Consider the following 25,110-nt stretch of genomic DNA (forward strand, 5'->3'; position numbering starts at 1 on the left):
GACACGCTCCAACTGGTGTTTACAAAAAAAGCAGTGTCACTGGAAGGAGGCCTTCTACTATTCTGAAAATAAACTTTAAGGTAAAAAGGATATATTAGTAATTTGCATTGATTAGTAGGGTGAAAGAAGTATGGGTTACAAACATATGTATGTTGTAGAGTTCAAAAATAGGTTTACTTACCTAATAAATACACCCATGTAATATTATTGCTGGAATAGGATTCCAATTTTATTCCCTAAAAAATCAGTTTCATCTCAGCTTCACAAACATAAAGTAAAATACTTCTATTTAAAAATCTTACCTGCAGCCCTGGCAATAGCTCTTTGTACCCTATGCCAACAGGGGCCAAAATATCCCTAGATGAAAGATCATTCTTGCAGCCCTTGAATCATGCAGGCCACCTCCCTAAACATTTACTTTTTCCTAGCAATAAAGCCTTTGTGTTGTTCTTTGAGAAGCTGTACTGCTCCGTGATCTTGAATGGCCTCTTTAAGCCAATTTACAGCCACCTTATTTTAAATTGTAACATTGTTGACATTATTAGAAGGACTTGTAATCATTATATGTTATGTTATGTTTATGTTTATTTAGTTTATATAGCGCTTTAATCCAAAGCGCTTTACAATATATCAAGGTACAATAATGGAAGAAGCAAGTTAACAATCATGATACAAACCAATGATTCAATATGTAGAACAGTTTCCTTGGAAACTTATTATATCTAATAAGCATTTTGATGTGCAGTAAACTATGGACTGTGCCCATATGTGGGCAAGTAATTTCAGATTCATTTGATATTTAATGAGCCCACCCAGAGGTACCTTGGCGCTATAGAACTAGTCGAACACAGACATCAGCTGACCTCAACTAAAAGAGGAGGGTCTTGACGGCTCTATGAAAAGCTAGATGATTCTCCATAACCCACAGCCCACGAGGCAGCGAGTTCCAGAATGTGGCAACCGCTACAGAAAAGACGCGGCCGCTAACACGGGTGAGCTGGATCCTAGGAACCGAGATAGCTGTGTTATTCTGGGATCCAAGCTCACACGTTGGGGCATACGGCTGAAATTTCTGTCGCAGACACTCGGCCCCCAGTTTGTAGAACGCCCTGTGTACTAAGTACAGGGGTTTTAACTGCACTTGTTTCTCAATGGGGAAACAGTGCAGCTAACGAAGAACAGGTGAAATGCGAGAAGAAAAAGGGACATACAAAAATATTTGCAACAGAATTTTGTAGAACATGAAGGAGATATAGTGGCTGAACTAAGTAGAGCGAGTCTCAATAATCTGCTCCACTCAGAACGAGTGAGGCAACCACAGGAGCATGGAGGTGAGATGGGAGTAAATGAAGGGCTTTCCGCAGAATCTTTCATTTAAAATGCCCGGCCTGTCAAACAGCTGCCAGATGTGCATCCAGGGAGAATGAAGCAAATAGTTTAACACCAAGGTCCCTCTAGAACAGGAGGTGGAAGAGAGCCAAGAGAAATGAAACAAAAGTCAGAAGTCCCAAGAGAAGCAGCAGAAGGGGGACCCACCACCAAGACCTCTGTGTTGTCCCCATTCAGCCCAAGCCAATTATCACTCATCCACCCTCCCACCACCTCCAGGCACCCCCGCAGCTGAGACGCAGCCTCCTGATGGTGAAGATCCATTAGAACCATAATCTGCGTGTCATCAGCATACGAGTAGCACTGGAGGCTGTGGGTGTGGATCAGCTTGGCCATGGGCTGAATATACATCTTAAACAGTGAAGGGGACAAGGCAGAGCCCTGAGGAACACCACAGGAAAGAGAAAGAAGGGCAGTGAGGAAGGAGGAAAGAGAGAGAGATTGAGTATGCCAAGTAAGAAACGACTCCAACAAGGCCAACGCCTGGCCGGACACCACCGCTCCATCAATCACGCAACCAGGAAGGAGTGGTCAATAGTGTTAAATGCAGCTAACATATCTAAAAGTATCAGTGCACCCACCCTAATCGGAGAGCCGGGCATGATCATTTACCACAGAGACTAAAACATTCTCTGTGCCCCGGCCAGGACTGAAAATCATGATAGAATGGATTAAAAAAATTATCTCTCAAGAAAAGAACTAAGCAGATGTGAAATTAGTGACTCAAGCAGTTTCATGGAGAAAGGGAGTAAAGAGATAGGCTGAAAGTTAGAAGGAACGAGAGCATGCAAGGAGGCAGGAATAGTTCCAGATTTGCAAGAGTGTTTTAGAGCCTGTGCAACCCATAAGGCAATCTGAGGGATAAGGTTCTTCAACATTTTCGGAGGTATAGGATCAAGGAGGAGGCAGACTTCCTCTGTAAAGTAGCCCCTGCAATCTCGTCTGGGCGAAAGAGGGGAAAGGCTAACCACAAATGCATAGGTCCATCAGACAAAGTGGGAGAAGGCCTACTCAATGATATCAGGCTGGACGATGCAGTTTTACCTCTAATATCAACAATCTTCTTAGAAAAAAACTGTGCCAAAGTGTCACATAGCAGCCTGGACGTTAGGGGGTGATGAAAGTGTGCAAACCCAACTAAAATGTCCCTTAGGCTGATTGACTGCCGTCTGAATATTGGATGTGTAGAAACAACACTTAGCCTCCCAGGTGGCTTTATGGTAATGGGTAATTTCCTGTCGAAGCAACAGTCTATCTACTTCACAATATGCCGTCCTCCATTTTCGCTCTGCCTGCCTACATTTGAGCCGGTGAGACCTCAATTCACCAGTAAGCCATGGCTCAGAGCGGGCGGGTGAAGAGTGTAGAGCTTAAGGGGAGCCTAATCATCAGCTGCAGCCGTAAGTAGTGAGAAATCCACAGATTGAGTGATCAGACACCCATTTTCAATTTGAGAAATGATACTGGAGTCTGGAACAGTGCCCCAAAGACATCTTAGGGTCTTATCACAAGCAGCTGAGCTGCATTGAATCCTAGTCTGAATAAGGAATGGCACAATAAAGTGATCGGACCGGTCCAATGAAAATCATCAACTATGAAAACTGGGGAGTATGAAAGTTGTTATTCTGCTACCGCTTCAATAAACACATCACAACAAAATGGCATTATACTGCAGAGGTCGGTAACTAATTAAGGCATGATAAGTGTCGATGGGTGAAAGAGACAGGTGGACCAGACAAGCTTCCATCCGGATTCCAGGCGTCATGGGGATAAGAGTGGCATTAATATGAGATTGGTGAATTATCGCAAACCCCCCCAACCAGGATGAACCGAGTCACGGTCTTGAAGTGTTATATTATATTCAGCAGGAAGCGCTTCTGCAATAAAAGGGCCTGAAGAGTCACAGAGCCATGTTTCCGTTACATGGGCGATGTCAGGTTTGAGTTCCTGCAGACGCTCATATATGGCAGTTGCATGTGCTGGTAAAGAGCGAGCATTGGACAGAAAGCAGCTCTGACCTTTTGCACACAGTAATGGGGATGCCACAACCACTTCTGTCATAGACATAAACCCCGGAGGGAAAATAGTGTCTAAAGGAGCCAGACTTACCAGGGGACATATCAGCAGAGCAGAGGGAGGTCCTGCGGTCTGCAGCCCATTCGAGACACGGACAAGCGCAGAGCCCGATCTATCTTGCCATGTTCATTTATTAGCCCTAAGAACCACATGCTCTGGGTTGTCCAACTCCAACCCTCGAGGACCGGAACCCTGGCGGGTTTTCAGGATATCCCTCATTAATATTCATAGATAAATGTGCATGTAATTATTCTAAATGAATGCAAATTTGTTCTCATGAATATTAATGAGGGGTATCCTGTAAAAATGTCCGGATTTCGGTGCTGGATGCCCGGTGTCTGACTAAAGATAAATAAATACAGATCACTAACAATTAAACCAGACATGTTTTAATTTTACATCTCAAGGACAGCAAATCAATTGTGAGGGGTGTCTCCTTTGGCAAGGAGTTCTATAACTTACCTGCCTGTACCTGGAAGTTTCCAATTTGTTAGCACATGGGTGTCATGATTGGTCCCATGTGGGCCAAGTAGAATGCTCAGAATTCAGTCAATGACTAAAGCACTGACTGCATTCCAAAGATTTTGGCTTCAGGAACAGACAGGGAAACAGCAGAAAGCATGCCCCTGCATTCAACAATACATCGCCACAAAAGATATTCTCAACCCGTTCCAATCTGGCATCCAACAAGGCCACCTACTGGGACTGCTACACTTCACATCCCTGTTGACCTCTACAACATCATAGACAAAGGATGCATGGGCCTTCTAGAACCCCTCAGCCTCTCCAAAGCCTTTGACACAATCCAGACGACCATTCTCCTAAACTTCCTATCCCACAATATGAAAGTCTCGGGCACTGTTCTTGACTGTTTCAGCTCCTTTCTCACTGACAGGACACACTTTGTTTCAAAGCACCCCGTATGAATCCGATCACTGTCTCCTCTCCTCTTCAAACTTTGTGTAGAAGTCCACGGACAGGGGCGCTTATTAAACACTATACATCCATTTTCACCAATTTGGAGACAAGACTCAAACTTACTTGCAAGTACCATCCCCTTCACAACTTCAAACCCTCTAAAGCGAGCTCACCACAATCAACACCTGGATGGCCAGCCACTTCTTCAAACTCAACTCCACCAAATCAGAATACCTCCTCATCTCCCTCCACAGGCACAAACCAGACCTCCCCCACCCCCAATCAAAGAACTCACTATAGGGAATACACAAATATAACTCTCCGTACCTGTCAAATTCCTAGACTTTGCCATCGGCCCTCGCCTTACTTTCACACACTACATAGCTATCATCAACAAAACATGCAACCTACAACTACACTGCCTACAAAAGATTTTCTCATCCTTCCCCCTCACGACTTCTGCACTGCAGTCCAAGCTGGACCATCGGAATGCTCTCCTCACCGGTCTCACCAAAGCACCCTTGCCCCCTGGAAGCCATGCTGAACGCAGCGTCAAGACTCGTCCTACACTTACGCAAACAATCACACATCATCACAGCTCTTTCCTAACTCCCAGTGGATTCCCATACCCCAGGGAAAGACTTCCAAAACATCCTGCATTGCCTACAAAGCCAACCACTTCAACCCCACATCCTTCCTCCACAACAAACTTAAACACATCAACCACAGAAACACCAGATAATCTAGCAGACATATCCTATGTGTTAACTGTGGAAGTAACATTCCCACAGAAACAAGCATTCACCCTGTGGGCTCCCAGAGTCTGCCACATCCTGCAACTCCACATCTGCACTGCACCACCCTCCATCATCACTTTTCAAAAAGCCTCAAAGTCTACCTCTGTCCCCACAGCTAACCCAGCCAGACGGCCTTCCCTGCCATCGCCTGTCTGTCCTTTCTTACTAGCCAGTCCTAAAAAATGCTTTAACTTCTGTTTACCCTCTCACCTTCTGAAATTGTGAAAACTGTAATGGCCAGCGCTGGACAATTATTCAAATCAAATAAAAATCAAATACCGTCAAGAAATAGTCGTGAAATTTCCCAGCAAGATTTTCTTCCACGATTTTGGGATGAACTATTTTCACTATGCATTTAAAAACGGCCGTCTTTTCCATTCCAACTAATGCATGTCCATGTTCAACCAAGCTCGCAAATAAAATGCATCCCTTGTAAAGAGAACGTCAGTGTTTAAGTACTAAACTATAAAACCTCGTTTATTTGTGTCTATTCGCATTGCTCATTACTCAAAAAAATGCATTATACCATACCTCCAAAACTCCAAAACCTGTATTGCTATTACTCTTGTCAATAACGTTATAGACCTTGGAAGGGGTCATTATCACTTTAGATAATGACCGTTCCCTGAGTTATTCCTTCGGTCTATAAGACTGTATTGTAAACTCACACAGTTTGTGGCATCACTATGGCTTCACGCCTTCAATGCATTTGATCTTCCTGGATTCTGCACAAATGGGACTCGTTTATCCAAATAGTTGAATGAGCGTCTTGCTGTTCAAAGGTGCATGTTTAAGAAGTGTGTATGTTTGCAGAATGCGTTGCATGGTCTTCCAATCCATATTGGAAATGCTATTGTAGAGCACATATAGTTCTGCACACTTACACTTCTCAGATGTGTAATGCCATGGCAGGTAAGCACTGCAGAGCTTGACTTGTAAGGGTAGACGCTGAAACTTGAAGCTCTACGAAAAAGTGGCAATGGCCCTCATTCCGAGTTAGGACTACACCATGGAGTAAATAGCTCCATGGTTGGCAACCATGGAACTATTTACTCCATGGAATACCGGCATGGTGAATGGAGTAATTACCGGTCCATTCCAAGGTTGGATGGACCGGTAATTCCCCATTCACCATAGCCCTTCCCCATCCCCATTTCTGCCCCCATACGGCTCAATGGGAATGGGGAAGGAGGTGATTACGGCACCGTAAATTACGGTGCCGTAATTTACTCCAAGGTCACTTTGCGGGTCCCGTAATTTACTCCTGCTAAAAGCAGGAGGTAAAGAGGGACCCGCAAAGGGAACTCGGAATACGGAGGTAAGGGATTACCGCCATCGGTGCCCTTACAGGCGCCGGTAATCCCTTACCTCCAACCTCGGAATGACCCCATGTCTTAAAATAACAATGGCCTGCGTGAAAAAACCTTTCAGTGAGAATACAAATGGAAAAAAAACTATCATGAAACGATAACTCCAAAAGCTAAAAGGAATTTCGAGGGAATGTTTTCATTTTTTCAAGTTTAAACAAACATATATGATTCTGATAATAATAAACCGCAAAATTACACATACATAAGTGTGACCCAGAAACTAGTCCTCGCAGGTCTTTAGAGACACCTCTCTTTAGAACACAGCAGTTGCATGTCAGCGTTGCAAGGAACACTCACCTCTTGTGTCGGTTGCACTGACTCTAGTTGCGACGTAAGGTCAGGCGGAATTTCTGTTTCTGTTTCGTCTCTTATGTTTCCCACTCGTGCAATAGTGTCTCTGCATGTTCGGAGTTGTACATATGAACCCAGTTTGGTGTGGGCAGGGCGTTTTGTGTTTCATGCCAAGAGAGGTGCTACTCCTGGACAGCGTGGCCGTTTATCGCGACGGAAGAAAGTGTTTTACTCTCACCTGTTTTGACCATTATATCATGGGCTCAGTTCGCTGTTTGTTTACTTCCTGCGGTGTAAAAGAAATGCCCAGCGCAATTACCAGTCTGTGGGGAATGTGAAGGGGGTGTGAGGGTTCCTTGTCTAGACCAATATTTGCAGCCAGGCGTCGCCTAGACGTGTTATAGAGACACGTTATGAACATCTCAAACAATGATATTCTTAAACTGATCGCTGGCAGTGCAGATCCCACCCCTTCATCACCCTGCAGATGCGGATGAATAATTCATGTCACCAGCGTTTAGTTTTGCAAATCTCGGTGGATTGGGTTTCGCTGCGCTCTGTCGGTGGCTTTTCTGGGCTCACAGAAGTGGGAACCATCTGGAAGGTTACTGTGGCAACTGCCCGGGATGTCATGACAACCTTTTTTAGGTTTCCCGGGAAACAAGCGTTGCTATGGAAACTACATCACCCAGATCAGAATTAGTAACTTCCGAGGAGAGGCGTGTGCACCAGTTTAATCTTGGAATATGCGGGCATTTGCTGTGGATTTGATACATTATAAATGAAGCAAAGGGTTCCCGAGCGTCTCTTGAGTGTTTGGTATGATAATGGGTATTTGGCACGTCTAGACCCCCCCCCCACTCTGGGCGGGGAGAAGTCCATCCTCCGCTATTAATAAAACTAATATTATGAGTATGAATTAAAGGAATATCAACATACGGACAATTTCTCTGCCTCGCTCTCACAGCTCTCAGTGTTATCCTGATCACCATTCCCGCGCATCGGATAGAAATGCCCTCTCTGCTCTTCTCGGATATGATATCATATGACGTGTATAACGCGCCTATATACTACACAAGTGTTTCAAGGCGCGATAAACATCAAACTTTTGTTAACTTCCTTTATCCGAATTCATTAAAAGAGGGTTTAGTGCAATGTCTGGAGACTGTCATCTGAAGAAGCAATCTAAGTACAAAATAATATGTGCTTATGTACAATATAAGTGCAAAAATAGAATTATCAACAAGAAAAGCCCCTTTTAATGAAACGTTTGTGCTCGCGTGTAAACTCTCTTCGGATTAATTCGATACCTGGCTATATAGACAGACTGCTGCCAGAGTGGGAGCCAAACGCCATCACCAGTAGGTCTTTCCCTAACTGGCTGAGTTAGGTGCGCCAGCCAAGATATTACCAGCGGAGCACAGGGTGGGTATGAACCACTAACTCGTTATTTTTGTATTTGTTTACCTCGATGCAGAATGGGATGTCGCAGCCAAGATGCTGTCTTTCGAGGAGTGGGTGGACCACTAGTCCCTGTATTGCTGTCAGGTCTGAGTGGGGTCAGTCAGTCAACAGGTTGCCATCACAGCGGTGAGTTGGCCCAACTAGCCCAGGAAAGAGTAGCGTTCACTTACCCATGTAGTGCTCTACGAACAGTGAGAAGGACCCAAAGCACCAGAGGTTCTGGTCAGAGCTGTGAGAGAGCTCACTTGGCCCGACAGTCACTCTCCACCAGTGAGAGGAGCCCAGCAGGCCATGCAGTGCTGTCAGATAAGTGGCTGGGTTCACTAGCTCAAATGTCCCCTTCCGAGCTTTGAGAGGGATCTATTCTCTAACGTGTCCCCCTAGTAGAGGTGATTTGTAAGTGCAGGTGATGCCATCATAGACAGGAGTAGGGTCCACTTACTTAAATGCTGCTGTCCATACAATTAGTGAGACCCGCTTGCCCAGATGTTGCGCACAACACAGCGAGTGGGCCCATGTCGGCCCAGATTTCCCCACTGAACAGTGAGCGGAATGCAGTCGTCGAAATGTTGCCTTCTAAGCAGTGTGGAACTCACAAGACCATGTTTCTCACAGAAAAGGGAGTCAGCCCCAGTTACTGCTGTCAGAGCAGAGAGCGGGCTGTGCTAGCCTAGATGTTGACAGCAGCATGTAGGATGCAGAGGCTGCGGTTGAGGAGTGAGAAGAATCGGCTAGCCGTAATGCTCTTTTCAGAGGTAGCGCTGATGTAGCTGGGTGCGACTCAGTAGCCCAGAAGTAGCTCTGAAGGTGTGAATGAGGATCCTTCCCCAAAGTGAAGCTGCGAGTAGGATGCATAAGCACTGATGCAGCAGCCCCAGCAGGGAGTGGGCCGGCTGTGCTCTGTTGGCGTGCGCTTGATTTCTATAAAGGGACGAAGGAACCAGAAAGGCAGGAGATGTTGACTCTAGCAGTGGAGACCTGACACTGATGGCATTGACTCATCAGGATAACAATGCTGTTGCATGCGACACTGGCACTTGGCTCCAGTTGCCCATGACCCTTCCAAATGATCCTGTAGATGCCAATGCCATTCACTGTGAGAATATAGGACCCTTTCATGCCATCACTATTGCTGTCACTGATCGATGATGCGGATTACGATTCTAGGAGTTGGTGTGAAGTCAGTGATGTAGAAACTCCCACCAGACTATGCTTCAAATGAAAGTGATGGTGGCGATGATTCTGGAAAGTGCAAAGTCTCAAGATGCCACTGCTCTGGCTCTCAGAAGATGCTATTAATACACCTGCCATTGACACCCTAGACAAAGATGCTGCAGGTGAGGATGAAGCTGTGTCTACAAGAAGCTGTAGGTGTTCATGGCACAGACTCTCCTGGGTGGTGATATCATAGATACTGGTGGTGTTGTCCTTTGCATCTGATACAGCTCTCTGTGCCAGTAGAACTGAATCCCCAACAAGCTCCATTAGAATAATGGCACTGCTTCTCCTTAAAAGATGCTGTAAATTCTCCAGGAATTGACTAACCAAGATGATGATGCTACAGATGCCGGCGGTGGTGTCTCCCCGGAGAATTTCTACAAATGGTCATGGTGCAATTTCTCTCAGGGGATAATGCTACAGATGTCAGAGGTGCTGCCCCTGGCATGATGTTGGTTGTGCTGACCTTCGCAGCACACATGACTGCCACTCTAGCTGAGACTATGGAGATTACACATCCGTGAAGATCTTCTTGACGCCTGTGGAGGCGGCGATGCCAGTTGCTGTGCAATTGGCTGCTCTAAAGGGAGTGCTGTGCTTGAAGGCACCTGGAGGCATGCCTTCCTCAATCACCATGTAATCAGCCTTGCTGAGCAGCGAGTTGCTGCGAGCCTTGCGTAGATCCTCAGAAGAGGAAAGGTGCTGGCAGCTGCCCACATGCAAATACTGAGCCTGCTCCTCTCCTTCTGTCTCACGGTGGTAGAAGTAGTTGAAGTTAGAGACAATGACGGGCACAGGTAGGGCAATGGTCAGTACCCCTGCAATGGCACAGAGTGAGCCAACGATTTTCCCACCGATGGTGACTGGGTGCATGTCCCCATAGCCCACAGTGGTCATCGTAACCACTGCCCACCAGAAAGCATCAGGGATGCTGTTGAAACCTGAACTGGGATCATCAGCCTCAGCAAAATAGACTGCGCTAGAGAATAGGATCACACCAATGAAAAGGAAGAAGATAAGCAGGCCCAGTTCACGCATGCTGGCCTTCAGAGTCTGACCAAGAATTTGCAGCCCTTTAGAGTGGCGTGACAGTTTAAATATGCGGAAGACTCGTACCAATCGGATGACTCGCAGAATAGCTAGCGACATTGCTTGCTGCCCATTGCCCTGCCGTTCTGCCAGCTCAGTTCCTAGTGTTATAAAATAGGGGATGATGGCCACAATGTCGATGATGTTCATGATGTTGCGGGAGAAGGTGGCCTTGCTCGGGCAGGCGAAGAAGCGTACAAGCAGTTCAAAGGAAAACCAGATGATGCACAGTGTCTCCACTACAAAGAAGGGATCAGTGAAGGAGCTAGTGCCAGCCACGGCTGTGCCATTCCCTGGTAGTGCCGCCAGCACCAGCGGCCCATTGTACTCCTTGTCGTCACGGAACTCAGGCAATGTCTCGAGGCAGAAGATAACAATGGAGATGAGTATGACGAGTACTGACACGATGGCTATGCCTCGTGCAGGTCCCGAGCTCTCAGGGTATTCGAAAAGCAGCCAGACCTGGCGTTGAAAGAGGCGGGATGGTAGAGGCCGCTCTTCCTCGCGGATGAAGCCCTCATCCTCTCTGAACTTTTCCATGGCCTCCTCACCAAGCTGATAGAAGCGTATCTCCTCTGAGAAGATATCAATGGGCACATTGACAGGACGGCGAATGCGGCCCCCAGATTGGTAGTAGTACAGGATGGCATCAAAGCTGGGCCGGTTACGATCGAAGAAGTACTCATTCCGCAATGGGTCAAAGTAGCGCATTCGCTTCTTAGGGTCACCGAGTAAGGTGTCGGGGAACTGTGCCAGAGTGCGCAGTTGGGTCTCGAAGCGCAGGCCTGAGATGTTGACCACTACTCGCTCGCAGCATTCGCGACCTTCGGGAGGAAGTGGGGGCCCTGGTTGGGAAAGGCCTGAGTCCTCCTCCAACATTCCCTCGCAGGCCAGGACCGTCATGAGTGCGTCTTCGGGATCTGCGCTGTAGCCCGGGTTCACCAAGTTGCTGTCGGCACGGTGGCGAGTGGACGAGGGTGGTGGCGAACGCAGGAGGAGGAGGTGTTCGTCCATACAGGTGAGGTGGCGGACAGGGCGAGGAGAAGACGCGGCAGCGCCTCCTCCTCCTCTTCAGAGCCCGGGCGCCCGCCACCGCCGCCCCCGGTCCGCCCACTCAGAGTCCTGGTTACAAGTGTTCTACTCTCCGAGAGTTCTGGCACCCACTATCCCAGGCCCCACGTGATTTTCTCTGTCTCTTCAGAGACAGTCCGCTGTGGTTGTTCTACCCTGAACACGTTACTTCTGCTATACCTCCTCAAAGTCCATATGTTGTGTATCTGGGCACCAGCTTTTCTTCAGCCTCTGTTCAGGCTTCTGACCCTGCTGTTGTCTGTCGATCTTTTTCTGAAAACAACCCCCACCTAAGAGTCGTTGGTTTCCCGGAATCCGCTACTGTCTTCAAGGCAACTGCTGCTTCTTTTGTGTTCCGTTGCGTTTCGGACTTAAACTCCGCTATTTCTTCTCTGTTCTCATCCTGGGCTCCATCTCCCAGACCCGGTGTTTTTTCTGTCTCCCGACGGTTCGTTTTCTCGGTTATTTCCTCTCCTCTTCTCCGTTAATATTTTCCGTCAGACGTCTGTTGCTCCCGTTGGGTTATCATTCCTCTTCGCTCTGGCTGCTCTTTGGCTGCGCGCACGGAATTATATTTATGTCTCTTCTCCGCCCTCCTTCCCACCCCTGTCAGCTTTTTCCCGCCCACAGCGCGCGCCAGGGATTAAAATGAACTGTCTGTGAGGTGGGGGGGCGCTCACGTCCCTCCTAAGAGACGGGGGAGGCGGTCGGAATAAATTGCCCGCCGAATTTCTCGGACACCCGTGCATGCTTAGAGCCTGTAGGTGCTGACTGGCGGCTACCTGCCGACACCGACCACCTGCCGGAGCCGCTCGAGCGCTCTGTCCGCTTGCTGACGCCGCCACGAATACAGCGCGACCGCCGGCGCTCTCAGGGCATAGGCGTCCCTGGAGTGCCACCAGGAGCAATTGTCCCCCCCACCCCTTCAAGCCGACCACTTATTGGCAGCCCCCACCGCCAGCTAAAAAGAACTCTTTCAGGCACCGTGAAGCTGCTCCTTCTTCCAGCCGGTATTCACGCGTTTGCAGGCTCCCTTTACCCAGCCTGAAACCTCTTCTGGCATGAGGGACACCACAGGAATCAATGAGCCATGACTATCACTGGAGGTGGGGGGGGGGCTTTGGGGGGGGTGGCATCACTGTTAAAAGTAGGCTTCCTACATTCTGCGCACACTATTGTTTTCCAAATGTGCAGCTTACACTTATCTAGTAAAAAAACAAAAGACATTTACAAACTGAAACAGACTCTTAAACTTACATTCCCTAGTTTTCCTTAAAATGTATACATTTTTTGTTGGACTGCCACACAAATACCCTGTGATTTCTGTGCCTCTTCCTTTGTGTTTTATCACAGGCTATATTTCTAAAGCTGTTATATGCTCATCACACTGCTTAACCAAAAATAAATTCGTCTATTGCACTGATAGGATGTTAAACCATGGGTTCATAGGTGTCAGGTTTTGATTTTCACTATGGGGACAGAAATGTCTCCACCCTCGACCTGAATATAAGCAAGCTACCAGCCCAATCCATCCCGTGGCGGAACACATTTTATAGGACTTGTTAATTATGAGGAATTGCAAAAAGTCATAAAATGTGCAGCCAGTTTTAAATAGATAACATCTTAGCAACAGTCACTCAACTCTATAGGACATGTCTATGGATCCTTCAATATGTTCAAAATCACTGCATTACCAACAGTGTAGTTTGTGTACATGACTTCAAAGTCAACAGTGTTTCATCTCCAGCCACACTGACCTTGTACATACATTCCTTGGCGGTGTACCAGTGGCAGCCTATCCATAATGGGCAAGGGGGCGCCGCCCCACAGGCACCTTTGCCCATTATGGAGGAGCCAAGGAGCCAGCCCTGTGTAAACACTGAGCACTCCCTCAGCTAATTTGTGCAGTAGAGGGAGCACTGCTCGGCTGGCTTGAACTGTCAAAGGGAAACGTGGTTTCCGTTTGACAGTTCTGTTCCTCAGCCTCGCATATCCAATGAGAAATACAAAGCCAGGGAGGCTGGCTTCATGTTTGTACATGTGAGGGAGGCGTTCCTGCTCCCCCTCGCACACACAAAATGGGGCTGGGCACTTCGTCATCAATCATCTTGTGCGCATGTACACGAACCGGGAAGCACTCTTTGCTTCCTGGTTCCTGTTTGTGCTACGTGGGAGCTGGAACGCTGGGAGGAAACATTAGGACTGGGGCAGAAGATACGTTAATTGAAATTTGTGAATGTGTGTATGCTTGTTTTGTGTGCAGTAAGTGAGTGTATGATGATTGCTGTGCTTGTGAATGAGCAAGTGCATGTTGAGTGTAAAGGTTGTGTGAATGTGTGTGCAGGTATGTTTGCACTGGGCCGTGGAGCTGATTTTGGCAGAGGGGATTTATTGCACAACCCTCCTCCCCACCAGCAAAAGTAATCTCCACAACGGAAGTGCTGGGAGGGGATCAGGGGGTTAGGCATGGTATTCTTTTACTGGGAATCTTTGATGGATGCCTAGTAAAAATACCATGCCTGCCCTTTGGGCCCCCCAGCTCCTTGTATGCACACATAATCACAAGTGTGTGTGTGTGTGGATCACCCAGAGGGCAGGCATGGCATTTTTTACAGGGCTTCTATTAGAAAGAAAGCATGAGAAGTGTTATTATGTAGCTAAACTGGCATTTTTGTGCACCCATTATAGCCATAGCTTACTGTGAAATGACATTTTGTATTGGGCATCTTTGATAAAGAAAGCATAAGTGTTATTACGTGCCTAGACTGGCATTTTGATGCAGCCAGTCTAGCCATTTCTTATTGCGGTATGCCATTATGTATTGGACATATTTGATGAAGGAAGCATGATGTGTTATTACGGTATCAGGTAATATTATCGCCACCAATAATATCGCCACATATATGGTCGTGGGGTAAGGCCATAGGCAATATTATTGGTGGGGATAATTTATGGGGTAAATGGGACTGAGGGTTGCGGAGGTGGCCGCACTCCCTTTTAAAAAATATGGTGGTTGCAGGGGTGTCCCCCACAGGTTCCATGGCTTAATATTGCCGCAAAAATGTGGCAATAATTTTTTATGGCAATATTTTTGCATAGATATTAATAGATGGAACCGTTATTACGTGGCTACACTGTCGTTTTGATACAACCAGTTTGGACGTGTTTTTATACAGTGTCATGGCAATATTAATGGTAAAGCCAACTGGAGTATGTTCTTACATGCGGATACTACCATATTTTGGCAGAACAAGCATGCAGGTGTTTTCTTACAGTAGCATTACTGGCTTTATGTGCAAAGCAAACAACAATACGTGCTTATATGGGAATACTGGCATACACTGGTGCAGCCAGCATGGACATGTATGGATGCAGCCAGCATGAACATTTCTTTTATACACGCATGTATTATGGGGGAAGGCATCATGAAAATGTTTAGGCAAAATGCTCCTCTGCACTGTTGGTGATTTGCATATATTGGATTTGTTCATGAGTTACCCTACAAAACTACTTGGAAACTGTTTGGTATTTTACCCAATTTTTCAATAAAATGATGTTGTAAAATGCACCATTTTAAGCCATTTTATTTATAAATCTTCTCGGAGAGCCCCTCCAACACCTCTTTATTGGTTCGGGCTACCTCGCTACACTCCATCACACTGGCATATTTGGGGGGAATATTTACACCCCTCCAATTTATGTGATATGTCATCTGTTAAACAGACTGTCTGTGACAATCATTTGAAACTGAGGTATGAGTGATATCTCTTCTTTTGAACTGACTCTTTTTGACTTGCTATTATTTAAAGCTGAGCTGGAAGTGATGTCTCTTCTGTCTCTTCTACCAAGAACCGCCTCTAAAAACTCATTATTTGAGGCTGTGCTGGGAGGGAAGTCTGCTTCAGTTAAAAGAATACAGTCTCTTGCTGAGCGCAAGGGCATACGTGCAACTGTTGAACAGGAGTTAACTTTCAGGATGTACATTAACTTAATGTAAAACCTCTATTGCATTAAACTACTCTGAACATGCTTAATGTCTTGCTTTTTTAAACCAGCTTGCTAAAATATTTGTATACTTAAACCAGTTTGGCCTGTTGACCCTTATTTTGTGTGCCACCACCCTGCCCGGTCCTGTTCTATTTGTGCCCCCCGGTTTTCTCCCCTAATGCTCATTTTTCGTGATGCCTCTGCCTCAGAGTCGTACTCGACCAACCACTGCTGCTGTCCGCTCAGGTGAAGCAAGGCGCAGGTTCCTATCAGGATAAGATTGACTGGCACCCATGTCCAGAGGTTACCCAGACAATGGAGCACTGAATAAACTATATATCATTTTGGGCACCTGCTGAGGAACGCGCGCACGCCCCTGTGCCATCCGCTTCTGATGTTTCGCATATATTTGGTGCCACTTGTTACTGCTTTTGCTCCCAGACTTGCATGACAGAAAGATGTCCTTCTCACATACATCCCTCCCATGTATATTGTGTCATAGTTATTCATCCCTAATATACTTTCTTCAGAGAACAGTCCTTTTACTCTTTGCAAATTAGCAGTTGTTGAGAGCTGCAAGAAGGCTCGCCCTGGACTTGCTAGTTGTAATGCAAATCATTTGACATTGAACCTCTGTCCAACGTGCCTCTGCAAATTAATGTGATCCCGTTAGATAATAATAGTGGACCACAACATCAGCAAACTGACCATTTATACATATTACAGGAGGATAAAAAATGGTGGTCATGCCCTCCAAATGAGGAAACGGCACGCTATAGGAGATGATCCTCGATGTAATACACGTCCACCTTGAAACTTCAGAAGCCAGCAAAAGCCCAAAAAGGTATCTGGGTTGCTGGGAAGGTTAGCGAGGACATAAGGGAGCCGTGGAAATCTCCAACAGTGCAGAGCAGAGGTGAGTAGGGAAACCCAGGGGAAGAGACAAGAATATGGGTCTGGGACCCACACCCACAAAGGGAGAGGCATCCATGTCATCTTCTTCGTGGAAGTACCTGGCAGGAGAGTGAACCAGGTCTGCCAAAAGCAAACCCTAGAGGAATTAGGGTTAGCAACCCGCAACCACCAAAGAAGGGTCATGCAAGCCATGTTCTTTGTGGCAGTGCCTGGCAAGGGAGTAAAGCACGTCTGCCAAAAACCAAAACCAAGCTACAGAGAAGCTCAGGTCTGGGACCCGCACTCACAAAAGAAGAATCATCTTCTTTGTGGCAGTCCCTGAAGGGGAGTGAAAACCAAGAATAAGAGAGACCAGGGGAAGGGAGTCATTCCCCCTGGTGTTGTGAATTGTGAACACCAGTATAAGAGAGACCAGGGGAAGGGAGTCATTCGCCCTGGTGTTGTGAACTGTGAACACCAGTATAAGAGACACCAGGGGAAGGGAGGGACACCAGTATAAGAGAGACCAGGGGAAGGGAGTCATTCCCCCTTGTGTTGTGAACTGTGAACACCAGTATAAGAGAGACCAGGGGAAGGGAGTCATTCCCCCTGGTGTTGTGAATTGTGAACACCAGTATAAGAGAGACCAGGGGAAGGGAGTCATTCCCCCTGGTGTTGTGAACTGTGAACACCAGTATAAGAGACACCAGGGGAAGGGAGGGACACCAGTATAAGAGAGACCAGGGGAAGGGAGTCATTCCCCCTTGTGTTGTGAACTGTGAACACCAGTATAAGAGAGACCAGGGGAAGGGAGTCATTCCCCCTGGTGTTGTGAATTGTGAACACCAGTATAAGAGAGACCAGGGGAAGGGAGTCATTCCCCCTGGTGTTGTGAACTGTGAACACCAGTATAAGAGACACCGGGGGAAGGGAGGGACACCAGTATAAGAGAGACCAGGGGAAGGGAGTCATTCCCCCTTGTGTTGTGAACTGTGAACACCAGTATAAGAGAGACCAGGGGAAGGGAGTCATTCCCCCTGGTGTTGTGAATTGTGAACACCAGTATAAGAGAGACCAGGGGAAGGGAGTCATTCCCCCTGGTGTTGTGAACTGTGAACACCAGTATAAGAGACACCAGGGGAAGGGAGGGACACCAGTATAAGAGAGACCAGGGGAAGGGAGTCATTCCCCCTTGTGTTGTGAACTGTGAACACCAGTATAGAGAGACCAGGGGAAGGGAGTCATTCCCCCTTGTGTTGTGAACTGTGAACACCAGTATAAGAGAGACCAGGGGAAGGGAGTCATTCCCCCTGGTGTTGTGAATTGTGAACACCAGTATAAGAGAGACCAGGGGAAGGGAGGGACACCAGTATAAGAGAGACCAGGGGAAGGGAGTCATTCCCCCTTGTGTTGTGAACTGTGAACACCAGTATAAGAGAGACCAGGGGAAGGGAGTCATTCCCCCTGGTGTTGTGAATTGTGAACACCAGTATAAGAGAGACCAGGGGAAGGGAGGGACACCAGTATAAGAGAGACCAGGGGAAGGGAGTCATTCCCCCTTGTGTTGTGAACTGTGAACACCAGTATAAGAGAGACCAGGGGAAGGGAGTCATTCCCCCTGGTGTTGTGAATTGTGAACACCAGTATAAGAGAGACCAGGGGAAGGGAGTCATTCCCCCTGGTGTTGTGAACTGTGAACACCAGTATAAGAGACACCAGGGGAAGGGAGGGACACCAGTATAAGAGAGACCAGGGGAAGGGAGTCATTCCCCCTTGTGTTGTGAACTGTGAACACCAGTATAAGAGAGACCAGGGGAAGGGAGTCATTCCCCCTGGTGTTGTGAATTGTGAACACCAGTATAAGAGAGAACAGGGGAAGGGAGTCATTCCCCCTGGTGTTGTGAACTGTGAAAAGAAAACCACGAACAACCTGGGGAAGGGAGTCATCCCCCCTGGTTGTGTGAAACTAGGAACTGAAGATATCAGGAAAAGTCACTGGCGTTACAGGGGCCCCCACATCCCATGCTGCCCATACCCAGTGGGCAGGGTCAGTGGTGGTGGGGTGGTGCCCTCACAGGGCTTGCAGGGCGGCCACTACATTTTGTTTTACGACACTGGGAAAAGTGTGACATTCACCTGGTAACCAAAGCTACCAAGTTTTCTTCTGATGCAAAGTGTTAAAAGATTGGTGTGCGTAACAAGGAAAAGTGCTGGAACTTTACCTTTGTGTACAGAAATGTATGCAAAGAGTCAGGAAATGGGAGCCATTCTCCTGGATGAAGAAACTTTTTGACTTTAAAAGGGGTGGCCAAGTAACCATGGCTCAAATACCCTGTTTTATGGAATTTCTTCCACTTAGGAGGGTCTACAACCACGTTTTAGCTCACTGCACCCTTCACAGAGGAGAAATATCCATTTGCATATCATTCCTTGTCCCACCCACAAGGGCAGTCCAGCACCAAAATGTTAGGCAATTCTCCTCTGAACAAGAGCACCATCAGCAACCCCAGACATGCGTTTCGGCCTTGTTGGGCCTCCTCAGTGAGGTGAAGCTGAGCTTCTCTAAGGCACAGCAAGCAAGGGGTCCACGTCTGGATTACCCTTGGTTACTTAGGGTGAAACCCCAAGTTTTGGCAAATTCAAATGTAGCGTGGGAGCTCCTCTACTGAGAACAAACATGCACTGCACCCTTCACAGACTGTTCTATGGAATGTCAGTGGGTGGGACAAAGACTGATATGCAAATGCATATTTCTGCTCTGTGAAGGGTGCAGTGAGCTAAACGGTTTGTAGACCCGCCTGAGTGGAAGACATTCCAAAGAACAGGGTATTTGACCCATGTTTGTTCTCAGTATAAGGGCTCCCAGACCCTTTTGCCTGTTTTACTTCAGTTTCTAGTGTAAGGGTCAGCGCTAGTTTTCTGACACTGGACGATGGACTTCCTCATTTTGATGGACATTCTGCCAGTCACTTAAGTTCTTTAGTTGAGGTAGGGAGACCCCTAATAGCTATAGTGATAGGGTTTTAATTTTCATTAAATTACATGTTTATAGCAACCATTATGCCACCTGTGTGTCCGTCTCATCCTTCTCCACTCTTGCATCTGACTCCCTTCCAACAATCAACATACAACTACTGTGAACCCCATCTCACTATGAGCTTGGTTGCTTGGAGCTTTCCTGCTCTGCAACAGAAATACATTTGATTAAATGCCTTAATTCTCCTCGATCTATCCGCTGCTTTTTTCACTGTCAACCATGCCATCCTGCTAAATCACCTCTGCGACAACCATGGTATTACTGACTAGGCCCTGGCCTGGTTGACCTCCTTTCTCATCGACCACCCTTGCAAGTCCAACTGGGGTCTTTTCTCTCTTCTATATCTTTCTCTACTTGCGGGGGTTCCCCGGGGCCTAACCTCTTTCACTGGCTCTTCAACCACTACCTGGCACCTCTTGCCCACCGCACCGCTACTTTCCGCTCCAATTTTCAATGTTATGCGGATGACACTCAGCTCTCTTTCAGGCTCCCCTCATCCACCTCTGCTTCTTCTCTCATACTAGACGGTCTGGCCGCAATTCAGGAATGGTGTGCCACCAATGATCTCTGTTTTAATGCCTGTAAGACTGAGATCCTCCTCATTGGGACACCTACTCCCTCCTTTCCTCTCTCTCTCTGTCCACCCACTCTGGACCCACTTTCTGCTCCTTCCTGTGAGGCTAAGAACCTTGGTGTCATCTTCAACTCCACCCTCTCCTTCTCTCCTCACACCTCTGACATCTCTAAGAAATCAAACTATCAGCTGCACCTCCTCAGAGGTATTCTTCCTTTTCTCACTTTCCCCCAGAAGCTCACTGTCTTCAGGGCTCTGGTCCTCGCTAGGCTGGACTATTGCAACAGCCTCTTTCTAAATCTTCCTACCTCTACTCTTCGACCTTTACAACTTATTCAGAATAGGACTGCGAGACTTGTACTTGACCTGAAGCCCAGGGCTCGTATCTCTCCAGCTCTGAAATCTCTTCACTGGCTCCCCGTCTCTGCAAGGATCAAGTTCAAGTCCCTCAGCATTGTCCACAAGGCTTTGTGGGGCCTGGGACCACACTACCTCCAACTTTCTCTTCCGAAACATCTTCCTTCTCGAGCTCTCCTCTCATCCACCTCCAAGACTCTGAGGGTCAGACGCTTCTCCAAGCAGAGATTTGGGGGCAGATCTATCTCCTCAGCTGGGGCCTCCGTCTGGAACAGCCTCCCTGCCTCTCTCAAACTTAAACAGAACCACTTCCGGTTCCGCAAGCAACTCAAGACCTTCCTTTTTTGCTTCCACTTTCTCTCTTCCTCTCCCCTGCTGATGCACCTGACTGCTCTGCGCACTGGTCACCCTCTGATCTCAGGCCCAGCCTCCTGCATGTCCAGCTGCCCTCAATCTGCCTCTGGGCTCCTCAGCGCATAAGGGTCTGTATCTGCAACCTCACAGTCCCTTCTCTCTGCACTTATGAGCCACCAGCTGACTGCACTTGTGAGTTAACTGCACTTCCCATTCTCCTCCCCCCTGGCACTTCTCACCTTCCCTCTTCCCCACACTTGCACAATGTGAATGACACAAGGCCTAGTAAGATCGTTATTTTGTCCTCCTTTTATTTCCCCCTCTTTGTCTTGTCATGCCTAGAAACACTTGTGTACAGGCGTGTTATAAATTCCACATCATATCATATCATAACTTCAAAAACACGGCCTAACACCCTGCAATGAAAAAATCGACACACTATTTTAACATGGCAAGCCCCTTGCTCATTACAACAACTACCAACCAACCTAATACTTCATGTTAAAAGATCGTCTAAATGCATAACCCTACCTACCAATATGATTAGAAAAAGGAAAACATGATGCTGTGCTACACGCTTTGCCTCATTATGCAACAACAAACCTAAATCTCTCTGAAAATATAGAGATTGTTATTCTAAATACGGTGTCACACTTATACAGAACCATGTGACCTCCACATCATCATCCGAGGCCTAATGCCCTGCTAGAAGAGTTTTCTCAGGTTATACTTATGCCCATAGGCTGGTGCACCTGCATATTTGCTCTCCCTCTTTGGTTAATTTATTAACCAGTAACCCCTCCTCCTTCCTATACCAATCGTCATTCGGAACCCATGCCTTATAAACCCCACATAAGCGTTCCCAGCTGCTGCATACTCCTCTGGCTTGCATGTCATAAAAGTACAATTGCTGTCTGTCTCACAATCTACCAAGTGTTCTGTGTAATGCTCAGGGTCTGTTGGGGGATGAAAATGAGTACCTGCGGACCAATTGGGTTACTTATTCAAACCCTTCGGGGCTCAACCTCACCAGTCCATGCATCTGTTTGTGTATGTGTATGCCTGAACGAAGGAGTTTCATAAATCGACTTCATCGTCAGTGACATCATGGTTGTACCCTTAGCCCCAACCCTCTTACAGAAACCCAAAATCATGCGGCGATAATGCCAGAAGGCTTCAGAGATCTTCTGGGTGTTTGCCGGTACTACGAGGCATCCTCGACCGAACCGAAGCCTGGAGAGACATGGACAAGAGAAGTGGGAGCCACGAGAGGCCATGGAGCTGTAAATCAGGTGCAGCGTGAGAAAAGGCAGGACACCAGAAAGCTGCCACTGGCTTGCAGCGCGAGACCCAATGTATGCCAGCCAAAGCTGGTGTGTCCACCCCAGGGAAGGGGGGACACCAGGGCATAATGGCAAGCCTGCAAACTGAAACAGATGCAAGTAAAGCACATCAGACACAACAAGCAAGTGAATTTCTCTTAAAGAGACAAAATAAAATATACAGAAAAGATAATCAAGTTTGTGAGTGCATGCAATACACGTATGAGAGAAACCCTGGGAGGACAGTGCACCAAGGCAATTCAAAACCTATCAATACAGTTACAAGAAGCTTTCATGTCTGCAAATGTGTAAAATGCTCACATGAGAAAACCCTGGCAGTGGAGTATACCAGGCAATGGGGAGCAGGTGCAAGTGGATCTAGGTCACCTGGCCTAAGCCCTGCAGACCTGGTGCCTTCCTGCCTGCTGCTCTTTTTCACCACTTAGCAAGCTCCGCCCACCTGGTGCCTTCTTGCTTGCCACTCTGTTTCCCTACTTAAGGAGCCCTCCAGCCTCTTTTCCTTTGCAGATGGGGAGCAGGTGCAAGTGGATCTAGGTCACCTGGCCTAAGCCCTGCCCACCTGGTGCCTTCCTTCCTGCTGCTCTTTTTCACCAGTTAGCAAGCCCCGACCACCTGGTGCCTTCCTGCTTGCAGCTGTTTCCCTACTTAAGGAGCCCTCCATCCTCTTTTCCTTTGCAGATGGGGAGCAGGTGCAAGTGGATCTAGGTCACCTGATCTAAGCAACACCCACCTTCTTGGCCCTGCCTCTTCCTTCCGGCTCTTAACTATTAGATCAAGGGTGTCGCTTGCCCGGGCGTCTGCAGTGAAGGGCAGACGAAGAAAAGGGCAATTTCTGTTTGGACCTGTTCAGACCAGGAGGACCCAGGGCCCGACCCCCTGCTCAGACAGCAGGTAAGCATGCACCAACATGTGTTACCCCCTCTGTCCCTGCAGGCCATCCCCACCCCCACTGTTCCCCCTGTGATGTTCCCTTGTGTCCCCCCCTTCTCGCACACAGGTGTTGCTGTTTTGCTTGGTTCTTCTACCCAGCTCCCCCTCAACCTCCTCCAGCCTACTTCTGCAGGAGTCTGTCCTGATACATTCTGGTTTCACCATCACAGTCTTGTGGCCAATCCTGGATTTGACTTTTATGGACTTCATTCATTCACGGTGCGTCACTCTTTCTCAACTCTCATGCTGGACTTCGTTTGCATCTTGTACTGATGGTGGCCCTGAATCTTGCTGTTCCCATCTTCATCTTGTATCCTGGCTTGCAATATTATGTGTTACTACTGACTTCTGCAATTGTATTCGCTCTCCACTCTTGCTTCTCCACTCTTTTTGACTGCTTACTCTCTGCTCTTTCCTCCTTTCTCTTCTCCCTTTTCCTATCTCCTCCCCTTACTTCTTCTATGCACTTACTCTATCAGAATTGTCCCTGGACCTAATATGATAGCAACCTCGTCTGTTTCCTCCACCCTCCCATTACTGTCTTTTTCCTCCCCACCTCCTCTCCAGCACCACCTGAAATGTCGTCAGGCCTAGTATGATAGTCGCTTGTTTTGTTCCTCCCCTCCCTTTTTCCACCCCTCTCCCTCACCTTTTGTTTTTCTCCGGCTCTACCAGAAATTTCGTCAGGCCTAGTACGGTAGTAGCCTGTCTGTTTCCATTTCCTTCCCACTCTCCCCCTCCCTTCCTTATCTATGTCTTAGCTCTTGAACTATCTGAAATGTTGTCAGGCCGAGTACGATAGTTAATTTCAAATCCTTACTGTTCATGGCCTGTAAGAATGTCATTGTATTTTCCCTTGTTCCCTCCCTTGCCTTGAACCGCTTTGAAACACATTGTGTATAGGCGCTATATAAATAAACTATCGTATCATATCATATCAAAGTAAAGGTGTGAGAACATACACATGAGAAAAGCCCTGGGAGGAAAATACACCAGGCAGATTAAAGGTGCAGGAATACACCTATATGAGAAGCCCTGATAGGAGAGTGTATTAGGCAAAGCCAAGTCACAAGAAGACATACAGAGAATAGAACCCTTGGCAGGACAGTATTAAAGGTATAGTCAAGTTGAACATTGTGTATTATACAATTCATGAGAAAGTCCTGAGCTGGATATAATAAGACTGGTAAGAAGACTGTGAAAGCATATTACAAGGAAGTGGAAACCTGGCAGGAGATTACACCAGGGATACGAGTAAAATACGAACTAGCATCTAAGTTGTTTTGTGTAGTTGATCAAAGAGTCTTGAAGAATTGACATTCTTGAAATACAAGGAAGAGTGCGGAGAAATCCAGAAGAAGGGAAGCACCCTATGGAACAAGGAACTCTGTCCTTCTGGATCATTTTTATGCTGGAGTTGCGCATTTCTTTTTGAACGTTTGTGCACTACTGAAGGCCGAAGGAATTTTCCCTTTTCACCATAGAGTTTTAAATGGGAGGGTCAGAATAGTACTTTGGGCACAGACATCCTGACCTTGTACAGACCCATAGTTTTGGTTTTAGGTAGGGAAGCGCCTCTTGGAGTAGGGACAGAGAGGCATGTTCCAACCCCCTTTTATTTTAATAAACGTCTTTGACCAAAACCATGAATCCACTGTGTCCACATCTAATTCCTGACTCTTCCCATCACCAAGAAAAATGGCAGTGTACGAGTCATCTTTGACCACCTGCTTTCTTTCTCCATGGTAGTGTGCAGCGTGTGCAATGCATTTATTGCCTAACTCAAGCTTCCATTCTCGCAAACTATGGAAGGCACAAAAGTACAACATGTACTTCATAGTTTAGAATAGATGCTGGCTTCCATAACTGGTATTAAATCAAGCGCATAACGATTCTGCAGGGTGGTCAATCGAACTGCCCTCAATTCCTCTCGAACAGTGTTCCAACCCCA

At 47.2% G+C, this 25,110-nt stretch overlaps 1 protein-coding gene across 4 annotated transcripts in view; it reads right to left on the reverse strand.

Moving 5' to 3' along the window:
- LOC138521035 (potassium voltage-gated channel subfamily A member 3-like) overlaps positions 1-12,257 on the reverse strand; it is a 279,474-nt gene extending 267,217 nt beyond the window's left edge. For 2 of the 4 annotated variants that reach the window (XM_069633542.1, XM_069633543.1), the window contains exon 1: positions 6,848-12,257. In XM_069633542.1, the coding sequence (XP_069489643.1) occupies positions 10,034-11,626 (1,593 nt within the window). In that variant the 5' untranslated portion in view covers positions 11,627-12,257 and the 3' untranslated portion in view covers positions 6,848-10,033. The remainder of the gene's footprint in view (positions 1-6,847) is intronic. The other 2 variants (XM_069633545.1, XM_069633544.1) reach the window with 2 other exon arrangements.
- Positions 12,258-25,110: the final 12,853 nt, after the last annotated feature.

Source organism: Ambystoma mexicanum, chromosome 13 (genome assembly GCF_040938575.1).
Source record: "Ambystoma mexicanum isolate Mex_15411 chromosome 13, UKY_AmexF1_1, whole genome shotgun sequence".
In the NCBI taxonomy this organism is placed as follows: domain Eukaryota; kingdom Metazoa; phylum Chordata; class Amphibia; order Caudata; family Ambystomatidae; genus Ambystoma; species Ambystoma mexicanum.